This window comes from Aquarana catesbeiana, linkage group LG02 (assembly GCF_042186555.1).
Source record: "Aquarana catesbeiana isolate 2022-GZ linkage group LG02, ASM4218655v1, whole genome shotgun sequence".
Lineage (NCBI taxonomy): Eukaryota > Metazoa > Chordata > Amphibia > Anura > Ranidae > Aquarana > Aquarana catesbeiana.
This window is the reverse complement of record NC_133325.1, coordinates 194,605,928-194,631,505: the sequence shown is the minus strand read 5'-3', so window position 1 is coordinate 194,631,505 and position 25,578 is coordinate 194,605,928. Positions and strand designations below refer to the sequence as shown.

Here is a 25,578-nt window from a genome sequence, read left to right as displayed (position 1 = left end):
CTGTTGCTCTACTAAGCCTGTTTAGACCCCCCTGAGTAAGGGCGATCGCAGGCTTTCTGGTAAGCCTCCATTGTTTCTATTAAAAGGTGACGGGCAGCATAAGTGGTGGAAAACATAGACCCTGGGTCACGCATTGGAAATCTTCCTTTTGGCTATTTTCATTTATGAATTGTTTTTGTCACCAATTTTTTTGTGTTTTTATATGCACGTTTACTGCCAATGGAATAATTACATATGGACTATTTTTTCACTTGACTTTTCATTTTTGCACTGGATCACTATTGTTATACTGGTAATATACTGTATACATTATCATTACATATATCATACTCACTTGTAGTATTTATCTGGCGCTGCACTCTTATTTTTAGTTATACCTTTTTGTGCCCTATATCGGGGTTATAGTGTTCAGCTGCAGGATATCCTTCAAGGCCCCTTTTATATAATTTTTCAAGTTTATCACGCACCTAGCGCAATTCTTTTTATTTTTTGTTGAAGTTATATTTGCATTGGCAGATGAGCTTGAAGAGAGTGGCTGGGACTCTGACTGGTTAGTGGATACTTCTCAACAAGAGTGGCAAGTGAAGCTATATAACATCAAACCTTCCAAAATTAACAGCAGTGATCTTCTGGGAAATATCAGTATATTTCCTCTCCTCCCTATTGATGTTCTTTGGGAGGGTCAGAAGTGGGTACAGGCAGGGGGCAAAGTGTTAGTCAGATATCCAGGCAAGAAGCCATTTAGAGGAGAGATTGTAGCTGAAAGGCTTGGATCTACTGTTTATGTATTATTAGAAGGAACAGATAATCCGCTTTGTTTTCCACTCCACAGGCTGTCTCCGATTTGATCCATAGGAAGACCAGAGAAAAGTGGTTACATGATGGAAAGGATGACGGAAGATCGCAAGAGCTGTGGAGAACAAGGCCTTTGATGTATTACAAGCCTGGACTTGTTTCTAAAGTACTTTAGAATGGACTTTCTAATGAACAATTAGTTAAAGACTGAAAACATCTTCTCAATGCCAGAAATATGGGAGGTGTTGCATTCAAGGAAAATGAATGTTTAGAATGAGTTTTCTTAGTAATGAAGTGATTTTCTGTATGGAGTCTGAAAGAAAAAAAAAATCTAGGGCGCAATGTGTTGCATTTGTTAAGTTCTAGTGGTTGGTCCTAGAGCTACTGTCAGGTTTTGGCTTGAGTAGATTTCTCAAACAAATGCTGTTGCATACAATGGGTATGTAGATACCATTGTTGTATTTAAATTGACAGTTTGAATAGGCTAGTGTCTCTATAGCTACAGTAGACAGAGATCTACTTGTTTGAGATTCTTTCAGCTCTCAAACTGAAAGAATGACTTTTAGTCAGTTGTTATGGAAACAAGTTTGTAACCATTGACTTTTGGCAACAAACTTGTACAAATAAAAAGGGATGAGTAGAGACTGGAACACACATCATCATGCTGTAAGATCAGAAGCCACTTATGATAGAAGAAAAGTGCCTGATTTCCAGAAGAATCGTTGCCAATGGAGATCACGAACATACAGTAACAGAAGATAAGTAACCTTTAAGTGTATTTGTACTGTTATAGACCATAGGCTGTTCATTTGCTAGGCATTTTGCTTGTTATAGATATCTCTCAGTCTTGTATTGTATTGCTAATATTGTAATAGTTTGTATGTACAGCATCTTTGTATAGTAAAAGCACATTTACACACTGCAGAAGTCCAGCTTCCTTGCTTATACCACAGAGTAACTTTGCTAGATAGACGCAAGCAAAACAACAGGTCTGCACACACCTTCCCATAAGGTTTACAATCGATGGAAAGGATATTCTCCCATGGTATGTAATAGAATAAAAGAATCTAGTGCTATCTGTAAACGTCCGTTTATTATGCATAAAAAGCAGTAAAAAAACTCACAAGTAAAGCACTTAGGCCAAGTGCATGCATCAAGCGTTCAGGTTACAAAATGAAACCAATAAGATGGCCGCGGGTGACGTCATTAGGTAGCTCCACCCCCGTATGTCCCTAGGCAGTTCCCGCTGACGAAGTCCTGCCTATGTACGGAACGCATATGATGGAGGAGCTACGTACTGACGTCACCCGCGGCCATCTTATTAGTTTCATTTTGTGACCTGAACGCTCGATGCATGCACTTGGCCTAAGTGTTTTACTTGCATGCACCTCTTCACCACCGTAGCATAATTCATGTTCATTAGGATATGTTTCATTTTGGACTTTTAGAGGATGTTGTATATTGATTGGTTATCTTGCACTGCACTGTTTTGAATTTTATGTACTCTGCTACATGTTTTTGGTAAAAAAAATCCCAATAAGCGTATACTGTTTGGTTTGCGCAACAGTTATAGCATCGACAAACTATGGGATATATACTGGAATTTTTATTTATTTATTTTTAACTAGTAAGGGCGGCGATCAGCGACTTATAGCGGTGGACATTCAGACACTGATACTTTATGGGAACCAGTGACACTAATACAGTGATCAGTGCTAAAAATATGCACTGTCACTGTACTAATGACATTGGCAGAGAAGGGGTGAAACATCTAGGGCAGGGGTGTCCAAACTTTTTTCAAAGAGGGCCAGATTTGATGAAGTGAACATGTGTGACGGCTGACCATTTTGCCTGACATTCTTTGAACCATAAAAATTCGGTCTAAGTGTGTTCGTCTGAGCACTAATACACTGCCCAACAAAAATTCTCTTTTCTTTGTGGCCGTGTATGGTGAAAAGATGAGCTTGGGCATGCTATTTGGATATACCATATTTATGGGCGTAAAACACGCACCTTTACTAAGAGGGAAGTTTCAGGAAAAAACAAACATTTTAAATAAAGAACTGTGAAGAAAAAATAGGATTTTTATAACAGCTTACCTGTAAAATCCTTTTCTTGGAGTACATCACGGGACACAGAGCCATAGTATTAACTATATGGGTATGTAGGCACCTTCAGGTGATGGACACTGGCACACCCAAGACAGGAAGTTCACTCCCTATATAACCCCTCCTCCTAGCAGGAGTACCTCAGTTTTTGTAGCAAAGCAATATACACAAATCCCAAAAGAGGGGAGGGACCTCTGTGTCCTGTGATGTACTCCAAGAAAAGGATTTTACAGGTAAGCTGTTACAAAAATCCTATTTTCTTTATCGTACATCACGGGACACAGAGCCATAGTATTAACTATATGGGACGTCCCATAGCAATGCTATTTGAGGGGGAGGGAGACACAACCCGCAGGGCGCCCACAGACTTGAGGACCTATACTGCTGCCTGCAGCACACTGGGCCCAAAGGCAATATCCTCATGCCTTTTTACATCCACCTGATAAAACCTGGTGAATGTATGTACCGAAGACTAAGTTGCGGCCTTACAGATCTGAGCCATGGAGGCACGGTGATGCACTGCCCAAGAAGCAATAACTGCTCTGGTAGAGTGCGCCTTGACTTTAAAAGGCGGAATCTTACCTTTTAAACCATAAGCCTGAATTATAACTTGCCGAATCCACTTAGAAATAGTGAATTTTGACGCTGCCTGTCCTTTCCTAGGACTTTCTGGCAGAACAAATAAGACATCAGTCTTCCGGATCTGAGCAGTCGTCTCTAAATATACCTTGACCACTCTCACCACATCAAGACAATGTAGTGACCTCTCTTCCCTAGAACATGGTTTTGGAAAAAAACGATTGTAGGACAATATCTTGGTTCAGGTAAAAACCTGAGACCACTTTAGGTAGAAAACTTGGACAAGGACGCAACACGACCCTGTCCTCGTGAATAATCAAATATGGCTCTTTACAAGAAAGAGCAGCCAATTTCGAAACCCTCCTTGCTGAGTATATAGCAACCAAGAACACCAACTTCCTTGTCAGAAGGACTAAGAGAGTATGCTGTATCGGTTCAAAGGGCTGTTTTTGCAACACTGACAAAACTAAGTTCAAGTCCCAAGGGTTAAAAGGTGATCTAACTGGCGGATTAAGCCGCATCACCCCTTGCATAAAGACCCGGACCAAAGAATGCGAAGCAAGCGGTCTTTGAAATAAGACCGATAAGGCCGAGACTTGGCCCTTAATAGTACTCAAGCCCAGCTTCATCTCTACCCCTAATTGTAGAAAGGCAAGAATTCTGCCTATGCTATACTTCCGAGGGTGCCAACCCTTGGACTCACACCAGGAAACATAAGCTCTCCAGACTCTATAATATATGATTCTGGAAGCTGGCTTCCTTGCATTAATCAAGGTAGAGACAACTGACCCGGATAGCCCACGTTTCTTCAGAATGCGGGTCTCAATAGCCAAGCTGTTAAATTTAGAGTTTGTAAGGTAGGGTGGAATATCGGCCCTTGTAGGTATGCACGTAGTGGAAGGGACCATGGATCCCCCACCGCCATCTTTACGATTTCTGTATACCAGGACCTTCTGGGACATGCTGGGGTTACAACAATTACCATCTTTCTTTCCAGTTTGATCCTGCGAAGAAGTCGTGGCAGCAACTGAATAGGGGGGGAATGCATAAATCAGTGAGAACTGATCCCACGGGGTTACCAACGCATCTGTTCCGCATGCGAGTGGATCCCTTGTCCTGGACACAAAGTTGACCAACTTCATGTTGAACCTGGATGCCAGAAGATCTACGTCCGGAGTCCCCCATTTTTGGCAAACATCCAGAAAAATGTCAGGGTGAAGGGACGATTCCCCCGGGAGCAACTGCTGGCGGCTCAAGTAGTCCGCCTGCCAATTCTCTACTCCCGGAATGAAAACTGCCAATAGGCACGGAATATTCCTTTCTGCCCAAGTTAGAATATGGTTCACCTCCCTCTGTGCTGCAAGACTCTTGATGCCCCCTTGGTGAATGATGTAAGCAACAGCCGTGGCATTATCGGATTGGATCCTGACAGGAGAATCCCATAACCTTAATGTCCAGGCTTTCAGAGCCAGACGCGCTGCCTGAATCTCTAGGATGTTGATGGGCAAAGTTCTCTTGGTTCTTGATCACTGTCCCTGGACAGTCGTCTTTTCTAGTACTGCTCCCCAACCTGAAAGGCTGGCATCTGTCGTTATCACCTTCCAGATAATTGGTCTGGAGGATTTTCCATTCAGCAGATTCCAGGTTACCAACCACCAACTGAGGCTCTGGGACACCCTTGGGGACAGTCGCACTGGCAAATCTAAAGCTTGAACCGTTTTGTTCCAAGCAGACAGGATACTGTTTTGCAACAGTCTTGAATGGAACTGGGCATAGGGAACCGCTTCGAATGAAGCCACCATCTTTCCTAACAACCTCATGCAAAGGCGAATGGAGGGATCTCTTTTCGACCTAACCATCTGCACCAGCTCTCTTATGGCGTTGATCTTTGCCTGAGGCAAGAACACCTTTTTCTGGGCTGTGTCTATGATCAGATCCAAGTACTCCAGCCTTTTTAGTGATTTTAAGGAAGACTTCTCTAGGTTGAGAATCCAACCTAGATTTTTCAGGTATTTGGGTTGTAATGCGCACGCTTTGCGCCAAATGGGCCACCGACTGGTCTATTAGCAATAGATCGTCCATGTATGCCAGGATTGTTATGCCCTGCGTCCTTAGCCTAGAGGTGGAGCCAGAAACTCTGCAAATAACCGGGGTGCTGTAGCCAGCCCGAAGGGCAAGGGTACAAACTGAAAATTATGCTTTTCTACCTCGAAACGCAGAAACCTTTGGTGAGCGGGAAATGTAGGAACATGCAGATATGCATCCCTGATGTCTATAGAAGCCAGAAGTTCTCCTCCTTGTAGGATAGAAACCACTGACCTGATCGACTCCATGCAAAAAGAGCGGATCTTCAGGAACCGATTTAGATTCTTTAGATCTAGAATGGGTCTGACGGTATCGGTTTTGGTACCGTAAAGAAGTTTGAATAGAACCCCAAACCTTGCTCTTCTGTGGGGATTTGCATGATCACCCCCTGAGCCAGTAATCGGTCTAATGCCCGAAAACAGAGATAGCCTTTTCCCTGGATCTTTGGGAACGCTTGACCTCATAAAACGAGTCAGTGGAAACTCCCGAAATTCCAGTTTGTACCCTAGAGTTATTGTGGAGATGACCCATCGGTCCTGAATTTCTTCCTGCCAGACTTCTGAGAACTGCAGAAGTCTTCCCCCTCACCCTGGCGAGCGGGGCACCCCTTCATAAAGAAGCTTTAGAATTCTGCTTTGCAAGTTTCCACCCCCAGGACTTCTTTTGTGCCTAGGCCTGACCCTGAGGCTTTACTCTAGACTCTGACAGCGGAGGCCGCCGCGACTGCCTAGAGGCAGATGTTCCTGGTGCCAGAGAAAGACCCCACTTAAATGAAGGGCGTTTATTCCTTCTTTTGACTGGCAAAAGAGTACTTTTCCCACTTGAAATCTTTTGGATGTATTTGTCCAAATCATCCCCAAATAGCCGATCCCCATGAAAAGGAAACCCAGTCAGGAACCTTTTGCATGGTGCTTCGGGCTGACCAATTTTTCAACTACAGGATCCTACGCATGTGTACTAGCACAAGTGCAAGACGAGACGCCTGGTGAATAGAATCTTTAATGGCGTCTATAGCAAAACATAATGCTCTTGGCAGTTCGGCCAAATCCCGGGCTTGTTGTACAGGAACTTCCTTAAGGGCCTGTCTAAACTTGTCCTTTAGGGATTGACAAATGGCTATTGCAGCGACTGCAGGCTGAGTAACTGCACCTGCCAAAGAAAATGAGGATTTTAACAGGAATTCCAACCTTTTATCCGTTGGATCCTTAAGTATTTGAGCATTGTCTACTGGACAAGTCAGACTGCATATAGCCGCGTCAACTGCTGGTACATTCCATCTTTTGGTGAATTTCTCCTCCATGGGATAGAGTACTGCGAACCTCTTTGGAGGGAGAAAATGCTTATCTGGATGATGCCATTCAGCATAAATAAGCTGTTCTAGTAATGCATGGACAGGAAATGCATGCAAAGTTTGCGGAGGTTTTAAGGAACCCAAGGAAGAAACGGAACTTCCAGTTGACTCAGTTAGGGGCAGCTTGAAAGCAGAACAAACCATTTCCATAAGAGATTGTACCAGCAATTTCTCAGATTGCGAGGCTGAAAAGGGTTCATCCACTGTTGTTTCCCACGAAGAGGAGTCATTGGATTGCCCTTCCTCCTGATCCCCTGAGGGTAAAACCTCATCCTCTACACACTGTTCCCTTGATAAAGGATCTGAGGTGGGGGAGGGGGATCTTCCATGCTTCCTATCCATTTGGATGGAGGATGCAATTAAAGCCGCTAGTCTTTCCTCTAGCCCTAACAGGGCAGAGGAAAACACATCTTCAGTCACGTATACAGGGGCTGAGATGTTGGAAGCAGCTGCAACACCCACAGGTTCTAATGACTCACCCTGGCTAGCCACTTCTGGTATTTCAGGAGAAGATGACAGTGTGGAGACATGGCTAAAGTCCTCAGGGCCTGGGTGTGATGTTTTAAGAAGCTTTTTTTAGGTGTTTGCATTGGCCTTTTTGGGAGGCATAGTCCTAAGCACAAAAGCAGAGGCACCAAGTAAATGCATTATTTGCTAAGCTATAGTCTAGCAATAGAATGCCGCTAATTAAGGTTCAGCCTAGCGCTGGGTAAAATTTGTTTCCTCAGTTTGGGAATGCCTGCATGCAGCTCCTTACGTGCCCCCACAGCTCCTGTGTTCTGTGTGATCAGACAGCTGTACTCTCCAGCTACTAGCTGAGGAGAGTCTGTCTTTCTGTGCTCGGCGTCCCCAGCGCCTGTGCCGCGTGTCCTCGTGGACGCTACATCCCGCACACGGCGCCGCGCCTAAGCCACGCCCCCTCCGCTCATCAACCAGCCCCCCCTCTTGTTTGAACTCCCAGCAGTTCCCGCACGCATGCAGATAGCATTCGGGTCTGCCAGCGGCAGATTCAGGGAGAGGGGAGGGAAGGGGAGGCTATATCAAGCTCCCTCATGGTGCTTTCTGGGCTTCTGTGGGGAAGCATAAAATCAGCATAGGGAAGCCGCCGCACCCCCCGAGGGGGGGGGGTAGGGGGGAGTACAAACTACTGTTGTACCTCCTAGCCCCTTAAATTCCCCCAGGTGGGAAAAAATGCTGTACTTGGCAATTTTTTCCCTGGATGAGGAATCCCCCTGTTTAAATATGCTGCTGGCCGAGACCACACACATGCTGTTAGCTGCGACACTGAGCTGAACTGAGAGGCAACGTACCATTGTATGTGCATTTACTCCCTCTAGTGGAGACCTGAGGCATGACAACATTTTACTCAAGGAAGAAAAACTATAGGTGGACTTTTTACAGTTCCTAGGCTTCTTCCCTTACCTTATCCTTGCCGCAGGATACTGCTGACAACAGACAGATCCAATCTTCACCCATCACGGCGGGGTGCGTTTAGCAAACCTTCAAGGACCGGGTCCCTTTTTATCGGGGTTCCACTCCCTTGGACCCGTATAGCACCCCGCCAGGAAAAACTTATGGTAATGTGAGCATGACCAAAGCACTGGGTCCAGGGGTCCAGCCCTCCAAGGAGAGGCGTTACTGGCAAAGCCTTGTTCTTCTTTATACGAGGCCCGGGTACCATCCATCTTGGCCTCAGTGGCACTTTGGATGGATCCGGTCAGTGGAGGCTGTTTAAATCCAATAGGGATCCCTCCAGCAGAGCTCTACAGAACACAGCTACACTCGTGACCAACACCTTAGACACTGGCAAAAAAACTGAGGCACTCCTGGTGGGAGGAGGGGTTATATAGGGAGTGAACTTCCTGTCTTGGGTGTGCCAGTGTCCATCACCTGAAGGTGCCTATATACCCATATAGTTAATACTATGGCTCTGTGTCCCGTGATGTACGATAAAGAAATAAGGGTCATTGCCCATCAATGCAGCCTAATCAGTGCCCATCTGCAGCCTCACAAGTGCCATGAATGCAGCCCCACCATTGCCATGAATGCAGACTCACCATTGCCATCAGTGCAGCTTGATCCATGCCCATCTGCAGCCTCGGAGGGGACAGGAATGGGGGCGGGACGAGCGCCAACAGATTACATACATGGGAATCTCCTGTTTACTCGGCGGCCTCTTTAATACAAATTCCCACCTCCTATGATAGACAGAACAGTCGTCCAATGGCAGCCCAGGAGACAGGACTTCCTATTACAGAGGCCGCCACATAAACAGGAAATTCTCACTTTATGTACAGCACTCGTCCCTCCCCGTCCCCTCCGAGGCAGCCAGAATATATATCTTTTGTGGCCCCGGCGCTCGGGGGATTCGTTGGGGGCCACAAAAGATATATATGTGCAAATTACCAGGTGGGCCATTTGAAACCGGAACACGGGCCGCAATTGGACCACAGGCCAGACTTTGGACATGCCTGGTCCAGGGCAATCAAAGGGTTAAATGTGTGCCTAGTCAGTGTTTATGTGTACTGTGGGAGATGCTTTTACTAGGGGAATTAATCAATTTTATTCCTTGCTTTGGTAAAGAAAATCTATTACTTCCCCGCTGACAGGACAGGGCTCTGCCTTGTTTACATAGCTAGTGGGCAGCAAGTGGTTAGAAGACAATGTTATCATTCGATCAAAAGAACAGTAATACCAGCTCATAGATATTGAGAAGATTTGACCTGCTTTTAACAATATAATTTGTTCCAAAAACATTGCACACAGCATATTAGCCTCAGTTATATGGGTAATGTACATATAAGCTTGTATTTATGTATTTTATACTAATTAAAATGGTTTTGATAAAAATTAAAGTAGTAATAAACCCTCAGCATTTTTCAGCTTTAAATATTAAAACACAACAAAATAAACATTCCCCAGTAAACTATTTGTTAACCACTTGCCGACCGCCGCACGACTATATACGTCGACAGAGCGGCACGGGCAGGCAAAAGGACGTATATGTACGTCCTTGCCTGCCCGCGGGTGGGGGGTCCGATCGGACCCCCCCCCGGTGCCTGCGGCGGTCGGCAAATCTCCCCCGGCGATCGGAGGTGAGGGGGAGGCCATCCATTCGTGGCCCCCCCCTCGCGATCGCTCTCAGCCAATGGGATCATTTCCCTGCCTCTGTATTGTACACAGAGGCAGAGGAAATGATGTCATCTCTCCTCGGCTCTGTATTTTCCGTTCCGGGCCGAGGAGAGAAGACTGCAATGTAAGTGCACCAACACTACACACACAGTAGAACATGCCAGGCACACTAAACACCCCGATCCCCCCCCCGATCGCCCCCCGATCCCCCCCCAATCACCCCCCCCCCCCTGTCACAAACTGACACCAGCAGTTTTTTTTTTTTTTTTTTCTGATTACTGTATTGGTGTCAGTTTGTGACAGTTACAGTGTCAGGGCAGTGAGTGTTAGGCCCCCTGTAGGTCTAGGGTACCCCCCTAACCCCCCCTAATAAAGTTTTAACCCCTTGATCACCCCCTGTCACCAGTGTCGCTAAGCGATCATTTTTCTGATCGCTGTATTAGTGTCGCTGGTGATGCTAGTTAGGGACGTAAATATTTAGGTTCGCCGTCAGAGTTTTATAGCGTCAGGGACCCCCATATACTATCTAATAAATGTTTTAACCCCTTGATCGCCCCCTAGTTAACCCTTTCACCACTGATCACTGTATAACCGTTACGGGTGACGCTGGTTAGTTTGTTTATTTTTTATAGTGTCAGGGAACCCGCCGTTTATTACCGAATAAAGATTTAGCCCCCTGATCGCCCGGCGGTGATATGCGTCGCCCCAGGCAGGGTCAGATTAGCGCCAGTACCGCTAACACCCACGCACGCAGCATACGCCTCCCTTAGTGGTATAGTATCTGATCGGATCAATATCTGATCCGATCAGATCTATACTGGCGTCCCCAGCAGTTTAGGGTTCCCAAAAACACAGTGTTAGCGGGATCAGCCCAGATACCTGCTAGCACCTGCGTTTTGCCCCTCCGCCCAGCTCGGCCCAGCCCACCCAAGTGCAGTATCGATCGATCACTGTCACTTACAAAACACTAAACGCATAACTGCAGCGTTCGCTGAGTCAGGCCTGATCCCTGCGATCGCTAACAGTTTTTTTGGTAGCATTTTGGTGAAATGGCAAGCACCAGCCCCAGGCAGCGTCAGGTTAGTGCCAGTACCGCTAACACCCACGCACCGTACACCTCCCTTAGTGGTATAGTATCTGAACGCATCAATATCTGATCCGATCAGATCTATACTAGCGTCCCCAGCAGTTTAGGGTTCCCAAAAACGCAGTGTTAGCGGGATCAACCCAGATACCTGCTAGCAACTGCGTTTTACCCCTCCGCCCGGCCCAGCCCAGCCCACCCAAGTGCAGTATCGATCGATCACTGTCACTTACAAAACACTAAACGCATAACTGCAGCGTTCGCAGAGTCAGGCCTGATCCCTGCGATCGCTAACAGTTTTTTTTGTAGCGTTTTGGTGAACTGGCAAGCACCAGCCCCAGGCAGCGTCAGGTTAGTGCCAGTAGCGCTAACACCCACGCACGCACTGTACACCTCCCTTAGTGGTATAGTATCTGAACTGATCAATATCTGATCCGATCAGATCTATACTGGCGTCCCCAGCAGTTTAGGGTTCCCAAAAACGCAGTGTTAGCGGGATCAGCCCAGATACCTGCTAGCACCTGCGTTTTGCCCCTCCGCCCGGCCCAGCCCAGCCCACCCAAGTGCAGTATCGATCGATCACTGTCACTTACAAAACACTAAATGCATAACTGCAGCGTTCGCAGAGTCAGGCCTGATCCCTGCGATCGTTAACAGTTTTTTTGGTAGCGTTTTGGTGAACTGGCAAGCGCCAGCGGCCTAGTACACCCCGGTCGTAGTCAAACCAGCACTGCAGTAACACTTGGTGACGTGGCGAGTCCCATAAGTGCAGTTCAAGCTGGTGAGGTGGCAAGCACAAGTAGTGTCCCGCTGCCACCAAAAAGACAAACACAGGCCCGTCGTGCCCATAATGCCCTTCCTGCTGCATTCGCCAATCCTAATTGGGAACCCACCACTTCTGCAGCGCCCGTACTTCCCCCATTCACATCCCCAACCAAATGCAGTCGGCTGCATGAGAGGCATTTTTATGTCCTCCCGAGTACCCCTACCCAAGAACCCCCCCCAAAAAGATGTTGTGTCTGCAGCAAGCGCGGATATAGGCATGACACCCGCTATTATTGTCCCTCCTGTCCTGACAATCCTGGTCTTTGCATTGGTGAATGTTTTGAACGCTACCATTCACTAGTTGAGTATTAGCGTAGGGTACAGCATTGCACAGACTAGGACACACTTTCACAGGGTCTCCCAAGATGCCATCGCATTTTGAGAGACCCGAACCTGGAACCGGTTACAGTTATAAAAGTTACAGTTACAAAAAAAGTGAAAAAAAAAAAAAAAAAACACAAACAAAAATATAAAATAAAAAATAATAGTTGTCGTTTTATTGTTCTCTCTCTATTCTCTCTCTCTCTATTCTCTCTATTGTTCTGCTCTTTTTTACTGTATTCTATTCTGCAATGTTTTATTGTTATTATGTTTTATCATGTTTGCTTTTCAGGTCTGCAATTTTTTATACTTTACCGTTTACTGTGCTTTATTGTTAACCATATTTTTGTCTGAGTACAGCATTCACGACTTTGAGTGGTTATACCAGATTGATGCTTGCAGGTTTAGGTATCATCTTGGTATCATTCTTTTCAGCCAGCGGTCGGCTTTCATGTAGAAGCAATCCTAGCGGCTAATTAGCCTCTAGACTGCTTTTACAAGCAGTGGGAGAGAATGCCCCCCCCCCCCCCACCGTCTTCCGTGTTTTTCTCTGGCTCTCCTGTCTCAACAGGGAACCTGAGAATGCAGCCGGTGATTCAGCCAGCTGACCATAGACCTGATCAGAGACCAGAGTGGCTCCAAACATCTCTATGGCCTAAGAAACCGGAAGCTACGAGCATTTTATGACTTAGATTTCGCCGGATGTAAATAGCGCCATTGGGAAATTGGGGAAGCATTTTATCACACCGATCTTGGTGTGGTCAGATGCTTTGAGGGCAGAGGAGAAATCTAGGGTCTAATAGACCCCAATTTTTTCAAAAAAAGAGTACCTGTCACTACCTATTGCTATCATAGGGGATATTTACATTCCCTGAGATAACAATAAAAATGATTAAAAAAAAAAAAAAAATGAAAGGAACAGTTTTAAAATAAGATAAAAAAGCAAAAAAATAATAAAGAAAAAAAAAAAAAAAAAAAAAAAAGCACCCCTGTCCCCCCTGCTCTCGCGCAAAGGCGAACGCAAGCGTCGGTCTGGCGTCAAATGTAAACAGCAATTGCACCATGCATGTGAGGTATCACCGCGACGGTCAGATCGAGGGCAGTAATTTTAGCAGTAGACCTCCTCTGTAAATCTAAAGTGGTAACCTGTAAAGGCTTTTAAAGGCTTTTAAAAATGTATTTATTTTGTTGTCACTGCACGTTTGTGCGCAGTTGTAAAGCATGTCATGTTTGGTATCCATGTACTCGGCCTAAGATCATCTTTTTTATTTCATCAAACATTTGGGCAATATAGTGTGTTTTAGTGCATTAAAATGTAAAAAAGTGTGTTTTTTCCCCAAAAAATGCGTTTGAAAAATCGCTGCGCAAATACTGTGTGAAAAAAAAAAATTAAACACCCACCATTTTAATCTGTAGGGCATTTGCTTTAAAAAAATATATAATGTGTGGGGGTTCAAAGTAATTTTCTTGCAAAAAAAAATAATTTTTTCATGTAATCAAAAAGTGTCAGAAAGGGCTTTGTCTTCAAGTGGTTAGAAGAGTGGGTGATGTGTGACATAAGCTTCTAAATGTTGTGCATAAAATGCCAGGACAGTTCAAACCCCCCCAAATGACCCCATTTTGGAAAGTAGACACCCCAAGCTATTTGCTGAGAGGCATGTCGAGTCCATGGAATATTTTATATTGTGACACAAGTTGCGGGAAAGAGACAAATTATTATTATTTTTTTTTTTTTTTGCACAAAGTTGTCACTAAATGATATATTGCTCAAACATGCCATGGGAATATGTGAAATTACACCCCAAAATACATTCTGTTGCTTCTCCTGAGTACGGGGATACCACATGTGTGAGACTTTTTGGGAGCCTAGCCACGTATGGGACCCCGAAAACCAAGCACCGCCTTCAGGCTTTCTAAGGGCGTAAATTTTTGATTTCACTCTTCACTGCCTATCACAGTCTCGGAGGCCATGGAATGCCCAGGTGGCACAAACCCCCCCCCAAATGACCCCATTTTGGAAAGTAGACACCCCAAGCTATTTGCTGAGAGGTATAGTGAGTATTTTGCAGACCTCACTTTTTGTCACAAAGTTTTGAAAATTAAAAAAAGAAAAAAAAATTTTTTTTTTTGTCTTTCTTCATTTTCAAAAACAAATGAGAGCTGCAAAATACTCACCATGCCTCTCAGCAAATAGCTTGGGGTGTCTACTTTCCAAAATGGGGTCATTTGGGGGGGTTTTGTGCCACCTGGGCATTCCATGGCCTCCGAAACTGTGATAGGCAGTGAAGAGTGAAATCAAAAATGTACACCCTTAGAAATCCTGAAGGCGGTGATTGGTTTTCGGGGTCCCGTACGCGGCTAGGCTCCTAAAAAGTCCCACACATGTGGTATCCCCGTACTCAAGAGAAGCAGCAGAATGTATTTTGGGGTGCAATTCCACATATGCCCATGACCTGTGTGAGCAATATATCATTTAGTGACAACTTTGTGCAAAAAAATAAATAAATAAATAAATAAATTGTCACTTTCCCGCAACTTGTGTCAAAATATAAAATATTCCATGGACTCAACATGCCTCTCAGCAAATAGCTTGGGGTGTCTACTTTCCAAAATGGGGTCATTTGGGGGGGGTTTGTGCCATCTGGGCATTTTATGGCCTTCAAAACTGTGATAGGTAGTGAGGAGTAAAATCAAAAATGTACGCCCTTAGAAATCCTGAAGGCAGTGATTGGTTTTCGGGGCCCCGTATGCGGCTAGGCTCCCAAAAAGTCCCACACATGTGGTATCCCCATACTCAGGAGAAGCAGCTAAATGTATTTTGGGGTGCAATTCCACATAGGCCCATGGCCTGTGTGAGCAATATATCATTTAGTGACAACTTTTTGTAATTTTTTTTTTTTTTTTTTTTCATTATTCAATCACTTGGGACAAAAAAAATGAATATTCAATGGGCTCAACATGCCTCTCAGCAATTTCCTTGGGGTGTCTACTTTCCAAAATGGGGTCATTTGTGGGGGTTTTGTACTGCCCTGTCATTTTAGCACCTCAAGAAATGACATAGGCAGTCATAAATTAAAGACTGTGTAAATTCCAGAAAATGTACCCTAGTTTGTAGGCGCTATAACTTTTGCGCAAACCAATAAATATACACTTATTGACATTTTTTTTACCAAAGACATGTGGCCAAATACATTTTGGCCTAAATGTATGACTAAAATTGAGTTTATTGGATTTTTTTTAGAACAAAAAGTAGAAAATATCATTTTTTTTCAAAATTTTCGGTCTTTTTCCGTGTATAGCGCAAAAAATAAAAACGGCAGAGGTGATCAAATACCATCAAAAGAAAGCTCTATTTGTGGGAAGAAAAGGACGCAAATTTCGTTTGGTTACAGCATTGCATGACCGCGCAATTAGCAGTTAAAGCGACGCAGTGCCAAATTGTAAAAAGTGCTCTGGTCAGGAAGGGGGTAAATCCTTCCGGGGCTGAAGTGGTTAAAATTCTTACTCCAGGACTTTTACTCCAGTTTACAACTTAAAGGCTGGTTCACATGTGTGGTGCGAATTTTAGGTCCGTTTTCACTGTGAGTTTCCAAAGTAGCTGTTCAATGGTTGATCTGCGATTTAGATATGGTTCTGATTTTTAGTAAATTTGAGGAATTTTAGGAGCAGGTGCCACCGTCAGCCTTCATAATAGCTTACTGTTAAAGAGGAAGTAAACCCCGGACTTTTTTTCTTTTTTTTTTAATACTATCCAGCAGTGTATTTATAGGTCTTGCATATAAAAAAGTTACTTAAACAAGGTTTGTAAATACCTTTTTTAGCTTTTATCAAATTTCTCTTCTTCCGGGAATCAGCTTTACTACTGATAGCTGGCTCTTGTGTGGACGTCATCTTTGCCCTTCCTTTTCTTCCCTGTCTAAATCTCGCGCATGCCCGATCGCCTGTAAATCAAGCCTCTATCCAGGAAGGTGAGGAGAAGGGGACAGTATCGCGAGGCTTCCTCTCTGTACCGTTCTCAGTGAAAGGAAATAACCCAGCATGCTGTGGATAGTGAAACGGCACACATAGCGTGCCGTTAACCACTTTAGCCCCGGAACATTATGCTGCATAAGGACCAGAGGACTTTTTCCAATTTGGCACTGCGTCGCTTTAACTGCTAATTGCGCGGTCATGCAATGCTGTACCCAAACGAAATTTGCGTCCTTTTCTTCCCACAAATAGAGCTTTCTTTTGATGGTATTTGATCACCTCTGCCCTTTTTATTTTTTGCGCTATAAACGGAAAAAGACCGAAAATTTTGAAAAAAAATGATATTTTCTACTTTTTGTTATAAAAAAAATCCAATAAACTCAATTTTAGTCATACATTTAGGCCAAAATGTATTCGGCCACATGTCTTTGGTAAAAAAAATGTCAATAAGCGTATATTTATTGGTTTGCACAAAAGTTATAGCGTCTACAAACTAGGGTACATTTTCTGGAATTTGCACAGCTTTTAGTTTATGACTGCCTATGTCATTTCTTGAGGTGCTAAAATGGCAGGGCAGTACAAACCCCCCCCCAAATGACCCCATTTTGGAAAGTAGACACCCCAAGGAAATTGCTGAGAGGCATATTGAGCCCATTGAATATTTATTTTTTTTGTCCCAAGTGATTGAATAATGACAAAAAAAAAAAAAAATTTACAAAAAGTTGTCACTAAATGATATATTGCTCACACAGGCCATGGGCATATGTGGAATTGCACCCCAAAATACATTCAGCTGCTTCTCCTGAGTACGGGGATACCACATGTGTGGGACTTTTTGGGAGCCTAGCGGCGTACGGGCCCCGAAAACCAATCACCGCCTTCAGGATTTCTAAGGGCGTAAATTTTTGATTTCACTCCTCACTACCTATCACAGTTTTGAAGGCCATAAAATGCTCAGATGTACAGCACTGTACAAGCTATTTGCTGAGAGGCATGGTGAATATTTTGCAGCTCTCATTTGTTTTTGAAAATAAAGAAAGACAAGAAAAAACTTTTTTTTTTTTCTTTTTTCAATTTTCAAAACTTTGTGACAAAAAGTGAGGTCTGCAAAATACTCACTGTAACTCTCAGCAAATAGCTTGGGGTGTCTACTTTCCAAAATGGGGTCATTTGGGGGGGTTTTGTGCCACCTGGGCATTCCATGACCTCCGAAACTGTGATAGGCAGTGAAGAGTGAAATCAAAAATTTACGCCCTTAGAAAGCCTGAAGGCAGTGCTTGGTTTTCGGGGTCCCGTACGCGGCTAGGCTCCCAAAAAGTCTCACACATGTGGTATCACCGTACTCATGAGAAGCAACAGAATGTATTTTGGGGTGTAATTTCACATATTCCCATGGCATGTTTGAACAATATATCATTTAGTGACAACTTTGTGCAAAAAAAAAAAATTTGTCTCTTTCCCGCAACTTGTGTCACAATATAAAATATTCCATGGACTCGACATGTCTCTCAGAAAATAGCTTGGGGTGTCTACTTTCCAAAATGGGGTCATTTGGGGGGGGGGGGTTTTGAATTGTCCTGGCATTTTATGCACAACATTTAGAAGCTTATGTCACACATCACCCACTCTTCTAATCACTTGAAGACAAAGCCCTTTCTGACACTTTTTGTTTACATGAAAAAGATTTTTTTTTTTTGCAAGAAAATTACTTTGAACCCCCAAACATTATATATTTTTTTAAAGCAAATGCCCTACAGATTAAAATGGTGGGTGTTTCATTTTTTTTTTTTCACACAATATTTGCGCAGCGATTTTTCAAATGCATTTTTTGGGGAAAAAACACACTTTTTTAAATTTTAATGCACTAAAACACACTATATTGCCCAAATGTTTGATGTAATAAAAAAGATGATCTTAGGCCGAGTACATGGATACCAAACATGATATGCTTTAAAATTGCGCACAAACGTGCAGTGGCGACAAACTAAATACATTTTTAAAAGCCTTTAAAAGCCTTTACAGGTTACTACGTTAGATTTACAGAGGAGGTCTACTGCTAAAATGACTGCCCTCGATCTGACGTTCGCGGTGACACCTCACATGCATGGTGCAATTGCTGTTTACATTTGACGCCAGACCGACGCTTGCGTTCGCCTTTGCGCGAGAGCAGGGGGGGGACAGGGGTGCTTTTTTTTTTTTTCTTTATTATTTTTATGCTTTTTTATCTTATTTTTAAATTGTTCCTTTCATTTTTTTTTTAAATCATTTTTATTGTCATCTCAGGGAATGTAAATATCCCCTATGATAGCAATAGGTAGTGACAGGTACTCTTTTTTTGAAAAAATTGGGGTCTATTAGACCCTAGATCTCTCCTCTGCCCTCAAAGCATCTGACCACACCAAGATCGGTGTGATAAAATGCTTTCCCAATTTCCCAATGGCGCTGTTTACATCCGGCGAAATCTAAGTCATGAAATGCTCGTAGCTTCCGGTTTCTTAGGCCATACAGATGTTTGGAGCCACTCTGGTCTCTGATCAGCTCTATGGTCAGCTGGCTGAATCACCGGCTGCATTCTCAGGTTCCCTGTTGAGACAGGAGAGCCAGAGAAAAACACGGAAGACGGTGGGGGGGGCATTCCCTCCCACTGCTTGTAAAAGCAGTCTAGAGGCTAATTAGCCGCTAGGATTGCTTTTACATGAAAGCCAATCGCTGGCTGAAAAGAATGATACCAAGATGATACCTAAACCGGCAGGCATCATTCTGGTATAACCACTCAAAGTCATGAATGGCGTACCTGAAGACAAAAAAATGGTTAACAATAAAAACACAGTAAACGGTAAAGTATAAAAAATTGCATACCTGAAAAGCAAACATGATAAAACATAATAACAATAAACCATTGCAGAATAGAATACAGTAAAAAAGAGCAGAACAATAGAGAGAGAGAGAACAATAAAACGACAACTATTTTTTTTTAATTTTATATATATATATTTTTTTTTTTTACACTTTTTTTTGTAACTAACTTTTATAACTGTAACCGGTTCCAGGTTCGGGTCTCTCAAAATGCGATGGCATCTTGGGAGACCCTGTGAAAGTGTATCCTAGTCTGTGCAATGCTGTACCCTACGCTAATACGCAACTAGTGAATGGTAGCGTTCAAAACATTCACCAATGCAAAGACCAGGATTGTCAGGACAGGAGGGACAATAATAGCGGGTTTCACGCCTATATCCGCGCTTGCTGCAGACACATCTTTTTTGGGGGGGTTCGCTGGGTAGGGGTACTCGGGAGGACATAAAAATACCTCTCATGCAGCCGACTGCATTTGGTTGGGGATGTGAATGGAGGAAGTACGGGCGCTGCAGAAGTGGTGGGTTCCCAATTAGGATTGGCGAATGCAGCAGGAAGAGCACTATGGGCACGACGGGGCTGTGTTTGTCTTCTTCTTGGTGGCAGTGGGACACTACTTGTGCTTGCCACCTCACCAGCTTGAACTGCACTTATGGGATTCGCCACGTCACCAAGTGTTACTGCAGTGCTGGTTTGACTACGACCGGGGTGTACTAGGCCACTGGTGCTTGCCAGTTCACCAAAACGCTACCAAAAAAACTGTTAGCGATCTCAGGGATCAGGCCTGACTCTGCGAACGCTGCAGTTATGCGTTTAGTGTTTTGTAAGTGACAGTGATCGATTGATACTGCACTTGGGTGGGCTGGGCCGGGCGGAGGGGCAAAACGCAGGTGCTAGCAGGTATCTGGGCTGATCCCGCTAACACTGCGTTTTTGGGAACCCTAAACTGCTGGGGACGCTAGTATAGATCTGATCGGATCAGATATTGATCCGTTCAGATACTATACCACTAAGGTAGGTGTATGCTGCGTGCGTGGGTGTTAGCGGTACTGGCGCTAACCTGATGCTGCCTGGGGCTGGTGCTTGCCAGTTCACCAAAACGCTACCAAAAAAACTGTTAGCGATCGCAGGGATCAGGCCTGACTCTGCGAACGCTGCAGTTATGTGTTTAGTGTTTTGTAAGTGACAGTGATCGATCGATACTGCACTTATCTGGGCTGATCCCGCTAACACTGCGTTTTTGGGAACCCTAAACTGTTGGGGACGCTATTATAGATCTGATCAGATCAGATATTGATCCGTTCAGATACTATACCACTAAGGGAGGCGTATGCTGCGTGCATGGGTGTTAGCGGTACTGGCGCTAATCTGACGCTGCCTGGGGCGACACATATCACCGCCGGGCGATCAGGGGGCTAAAACTTTATTCGGTAATAAACGGCGGGTGCCCTGACACTATAAAAAATAAACGAACTAACCAGCGTCACCCGTAACAGTTATATGGTGATCAGTGGTGAAAGGGTTAACTAGGGGGCAATCAAGGGGTTAAAACATTTATTAGGTAGTATATGGGGGTCCCTGTCGCTATAAAACGCTGACGGCGAACCTAAATATTTACGTCCCTAACTAGCGTCACCAGTGACACTAATACAGCAATCAAAAAAATGATTGCTTAGTGACACTGGCGACAGGGGGTGATCAAGGGGTTAAAACTTTATTAGGGGGGGTTAGGGGGTATCCTAGACCTATAGGGGGCTAACAGTAACTGCCCTAACACAGTAACTGTCACAAATTGACACCATGCAGTAATCAGAAAAAAAATAAAAAAATAAAAAAATTGCTTGGTGTCAGTGTGACGGGGGGGAGGGGGGATTAGGGGGTGATCGGGGGGGGGGGGGGGGGGGATCGGGGGGTGTTTTGTGTGCCTGGCATGTTCTACTGTATGTGTGTGTGTTGTGCACTCACACTGAAGTCTTCTCTCCTTGGCGCCAGAATGGAAAATACCGAGCCGAGGAGAGATGACATCATTTCCTTTGCTGCTGTTTAGCATACAGCAGCAAAGGAATGATTTGATTGGCTGGCGGTGATCGCGAGGGGGGGGGCACGAACGGATGGTCTCCCCCTCATCTCTGATCGCCGCTGGTCAGAAGCGGACTGCCTCGGGCACCGGGGGGGGTCCTATCGGACCCCCCGCCCGCGGGAAGCAGATCTGGTATATGTACGTGATTCTGCCTGCCCGTGCCATTCTGCCGACGTACATCGGTGTGAGGCGGTCCTTAGGTGGTTAAAGAAGCTACGGACTGGGCATGCACTGGTGATGTCCTTACAGATTGCAGGATGGATTGTGAAGAAACTGTTAAGAGTAAGTGAAATTTCACAGGCAGGGATCCGTGCCTGGTCTATGTAGATTATCATGAGCTTAAGTGAAAGTGGAGAGTTTACAACCACTTTAAGGAGTGGGCTGGCAAGCTAGTCGCTGCATCCTTGACAGCTGATGACTCATCAGGTGAGAGTAAACAAAAGACTTGCCGGCAATAAAATTTAAGGAAAAAAAAAAAAAAAAGCCTAAATTAAAAAATTTTAAAAAGTCGTGCCCCCCCCCCCCCCCCCCAAAACCCATGGGGCCCCACGCTGTTTTTTCTTTCCCTCAAATTTTGTTGTGGGGTTTGCCACTATACCAGACCTGAAGGGCCTGGTATAGATGGGGGGAGGACATCCCCCCGCCGTTTATTTTCTCAATTCGTGTTCAAAACTGATGAGATGTGCAATTCAGAAGCATTCCCATATAAAGCAATGAGTCAGGAATTCGCACCTGAAACGCACTGCAGTGCTCAGAAAATCACACCGTGGATGCACCACATATGTGAAAAGCTTCAATGGAAACCAATGTTATTTCACATGTCATGCGAATTGGATGTGGTTCAAAACACATCCAATTTGCATACATTTCAAAAGTGCCTCAGTGCTGCTGGCTCCGGCATTCTCGTGCAGTTTTCCCGAACTTCCAGTCTTCACAGTAAAGAGATAACTGTGGACAGTGCAGTCTCCAGCCAGTTTGTTAGCTTGGAGGAGGAAGAAGGCGCACAGACATGACTCTAGTCCCTGCATGCAAGGATGGCTACATAGGATGCTGCAACAGAAAGGAGCCACCCTGAAACAGGAAAATTGGAAAGCGACCATAGCACCAGCTTAAACTGAAATATAGGCAAGGATTAAATGAGCTACTGAAAGTGCCTAAAAAAACAGAGTTTAATATCACTTTAAGAAAAGGTAAGCAAAGCACAGATTTTTTTTTTTTTTTTTTTTTTAGAAAAATACTACTAACTAAAGCAGTTTGATTGTAATAATACATTCTCGACTATCTCCTACTCCCTGAAAACTTTTCTCTTCAGAGAAGCCTATTCTGCCTTCACCTGACAACTGTACTTTTACTTTCTCCATGAAATCATCCCCCGCAGTCATTACCTTTTGTATCACTTGACCCTCCCTCTTAGATTGTAAGCTCTAGCGAGCAGGGCCCTCTAACACCATCTGTATTGAATTGTTTTGTAACTGTACTGTCTGCCCTCATGTTGTAAAGTGCTGCGGAAACTGCTGGCACTATATTAATCCTGTATGATAATAATAATAAAGCCTGTGCACAACATGCACAATCAAGCTTTTATTTTAGTACAGCACAGGATGACTCATTTTGTATCTGCACCATTATCTATTTCTTAATTACTGAAATACAAAAACACACTTCAAAGAGGATGCTACAGGATCAGCAGATCTCAATATAGGGCTGATTCATTCTTGGAGACATCAAGATACTCTCTAAATGGCTTAACTACAAGATTAAATTAGTCACAAATACTCGTGGGCAGAGATACCCAAGATGTTCTTAAACAACAAAACGAGCATAAGAGCTGTGACTGTCACTGTTTAACCACTTCTCATCCACAACCAGCAGAATGTCCAATTCTCTTCCAAAGTAAAAAAAAAATAAATAAAAAATAAAAATCACAAGCAAATAACCCACCACAATCATTAACTTCAGAAATAGGAAAAAGCACAGGGCAGACCTCTGACATGACAGAGAATAGTTAAAAACTATAAGAATGATAGTCTCTATTATCAGGCATAAATTTCTTGTTTCTTGCCACAAGACAGACTGAAAGTTTTTTTCACTGTCACTTGCACAGAGTTCCAGCTACCATTGCAGTATTTTACTAGAAATGCTGATTTGCCTGCATGTTAACCAGTTCAGCTCTAGAGAAATATTTTCATTTTTTGCACTCATGTAATCTTCATTTTTGGCAATAAAATTTCTTAAGCTCCAAAAACATTACGTATTCCCCGAAAGCAAAGGCCTTGTAGAATAAAAATATGAAAGTTGCACATTTTTATGTCACATGACATTTGTGCAACTGTTAATTTAACCACTTAAAGCTGAGCTCCACTTAAAAAAAAATAAAATAAAAGCCAGCAGCTACAAATACTGCAGCTGCTGACTTTTAATAATCAGACACTTACCTGTCCCAGGGTCCAGTGATGCAGGGGAACAAAGCCCCACTCGTCTCCCCCTCCTCTCTGCGGCACCGACATTGTCACTGTGGGCGCTCGGCTGTGGCTTCACAGCTGGGCACACGCTGTGACTGGCCGGGCAATCATCTGGGACCGGTGACGTCTCCCAGATGATTGCCGAGAGGGAGGGGGGAGAGGTGAACTGACTTCCGGCGCCACGGAGCCCCGGGCGGAAGTAGGAGCTGGAACCCTCTAAAAAGAGGGTTTCCGCTCCCCCCCCCCCAAAAAAATGACATGCCAAATGTGGCATGTCAGGGAGTCACCTTCCCTTAAAGCGGAAGTTCAATTTTTAGGTGGAACTCCACTTTAAGTACCGAGCCTCTTTCTGAGATTTGCTGTTTTTTGCTAGAAAATTACTTAGAACCCCCAAACAATTATACATTTTTTTTCTAACACCGTAGAGAATAAAATGGTGGTTGTTGCAATACTTTCTGTCACACCGTATTTGCGCAGAGGTCTTACAAGCGCACTTTTTTTGGAAAAAATACACTTTTTTGAATTAAAAAATAAGACAACAGTAAAGTTAGCCCAATTTTCTTTGTATTGTGAAAGATAATGTTACACCGAGTAAATTGATACCCAACATGTCACGCTTCAAAATTGCGCCCGCACATGGAATGGTGACAAACTTTTACCCTTAAAAACTCCATAGGCGACCTTTAAAAAATTCTACAGGTTGCATGTTTTGAGTTACAGATAGGGCTAGAATTATTGCTCTCAGCATCTACCTCATACCTGCTCCTGAAGAGTGGCAGTACCCATGAAACGCGTTGAGCCAACAGATGCCCCCTCGCATATATATTGCATTACTACCATTAAATTACTTTATATGCCAATTGGATTGTACCAATTAATCAAGGTTATGGTTATTTACTGTGGAGACACGCTTCAATGAATTTGGCTTTTTATAATGTTTACAGTATGAACTAATTATGCTACTATATTATGTTATTATTATGATTATATTTTATATATAAATTATGGATTGCTAATTGTTGTTATGCAATGCTTTCATGTAACGTTCATAGTTCCAATATATTAGGTGCCTGCCAGACCCATTCTCGTCATGCTATCTCCTTGGTTGTATGCTTCACATAAAGTGCCATCCTCTTTTTCTCATTGGTCAAACATAATAGTACACATTTTTGGGTAAAATACAAAAGATGAGGTTATGTCAAGTAACATCATGTTTTGAATACATTTTTTTATAAATTTTATTTTTTTAAACTTTTTCTTTTAGCTATTTTTACTTGATCGCTGTCCTTTTTTTGGAGATATTAGGTGTTGAATAGACCCCAATGTGTCCCCTGTCACACCATATAACCATGCACAGATCGGCTCGGTTAGATTTGTCCCCTGGCTGTACCGGCCAAGAAATGGTGGATCTGAAATATGAAGTGACAGAGGAGGTTCACTCTAAAAACAAAATTTTAAAGCTAGCAGCTATAAATCCTGTAGCTGCTGACTTTTAATAAAAATACACTTACCGGTCCAGGTATCCAGTGCCATCCTCACCTGGGCTAGTTCTTTACTAGCATTCGGGTCCCCTGCACCTACATTTTCACTGTGGGCAGCCGGCTATGTGGCTTTCAGCTTCACAGCCAGCCGCCCACTGCGTATGCATGAGCCACACTTTGTGAATGGTCCAACAGTCTTCTGGGACCTGTCATGTGTCCCAGAAGACTGCAGGGAGGGAGGAAGAGGGGAGAACTCCCACTTGGACCGCCCTAGGCGATGCAAGCAGAAGTGGGAGCGGGTACCTGTCAAAACTAGGTACCCGCTCCCCCAAAAAAACTATATGCCAAAAGGTGTCAGGGAAGGAGGACTTAAAGCGGAACTTCCCCTTTTGGGTGGAGTTCCACTTTAAGAGAGTACTTTTTTTTTTTCTTAGGTGAAAAAGGAAACTTGAA

The 25,578-nt window shown here is 43.9% G+C and overlaps 2 protein-coding genes across 3 annotated transcripts in view; one reads left to right on the top strand and one right to left on the bottom strand.

Annotated features, from left to right (window-relative positions):
* Nucleotides 1–1,740, top strand: part of LRCH1 (leucine rich repeats and calponin homology domain containing 1) — a 377,798-nt gene extending 376,058 nt beyond the window's left edge. Inside the window, exon 20 of the mRNA XM_073614132.1 lies at nt 833–1,740. Within this exon, the coding sequence (XP_073470233.1) occupies nt 833–970 (138 nt within the window). The 3' untranslated portion in view covers nt 971–1,740. The remainder of the gene's footprint in view (nt 1–832) is intronic.
* Nucleotides 1–25,578, bottom strand: part of ESD (esterase D) — a 78,254-nt gene that overhangs the window by 11,513 nt on the left and 41,163 nt on the right. The gene's annotated exons all lie outside the window — the stretch shown is intronic.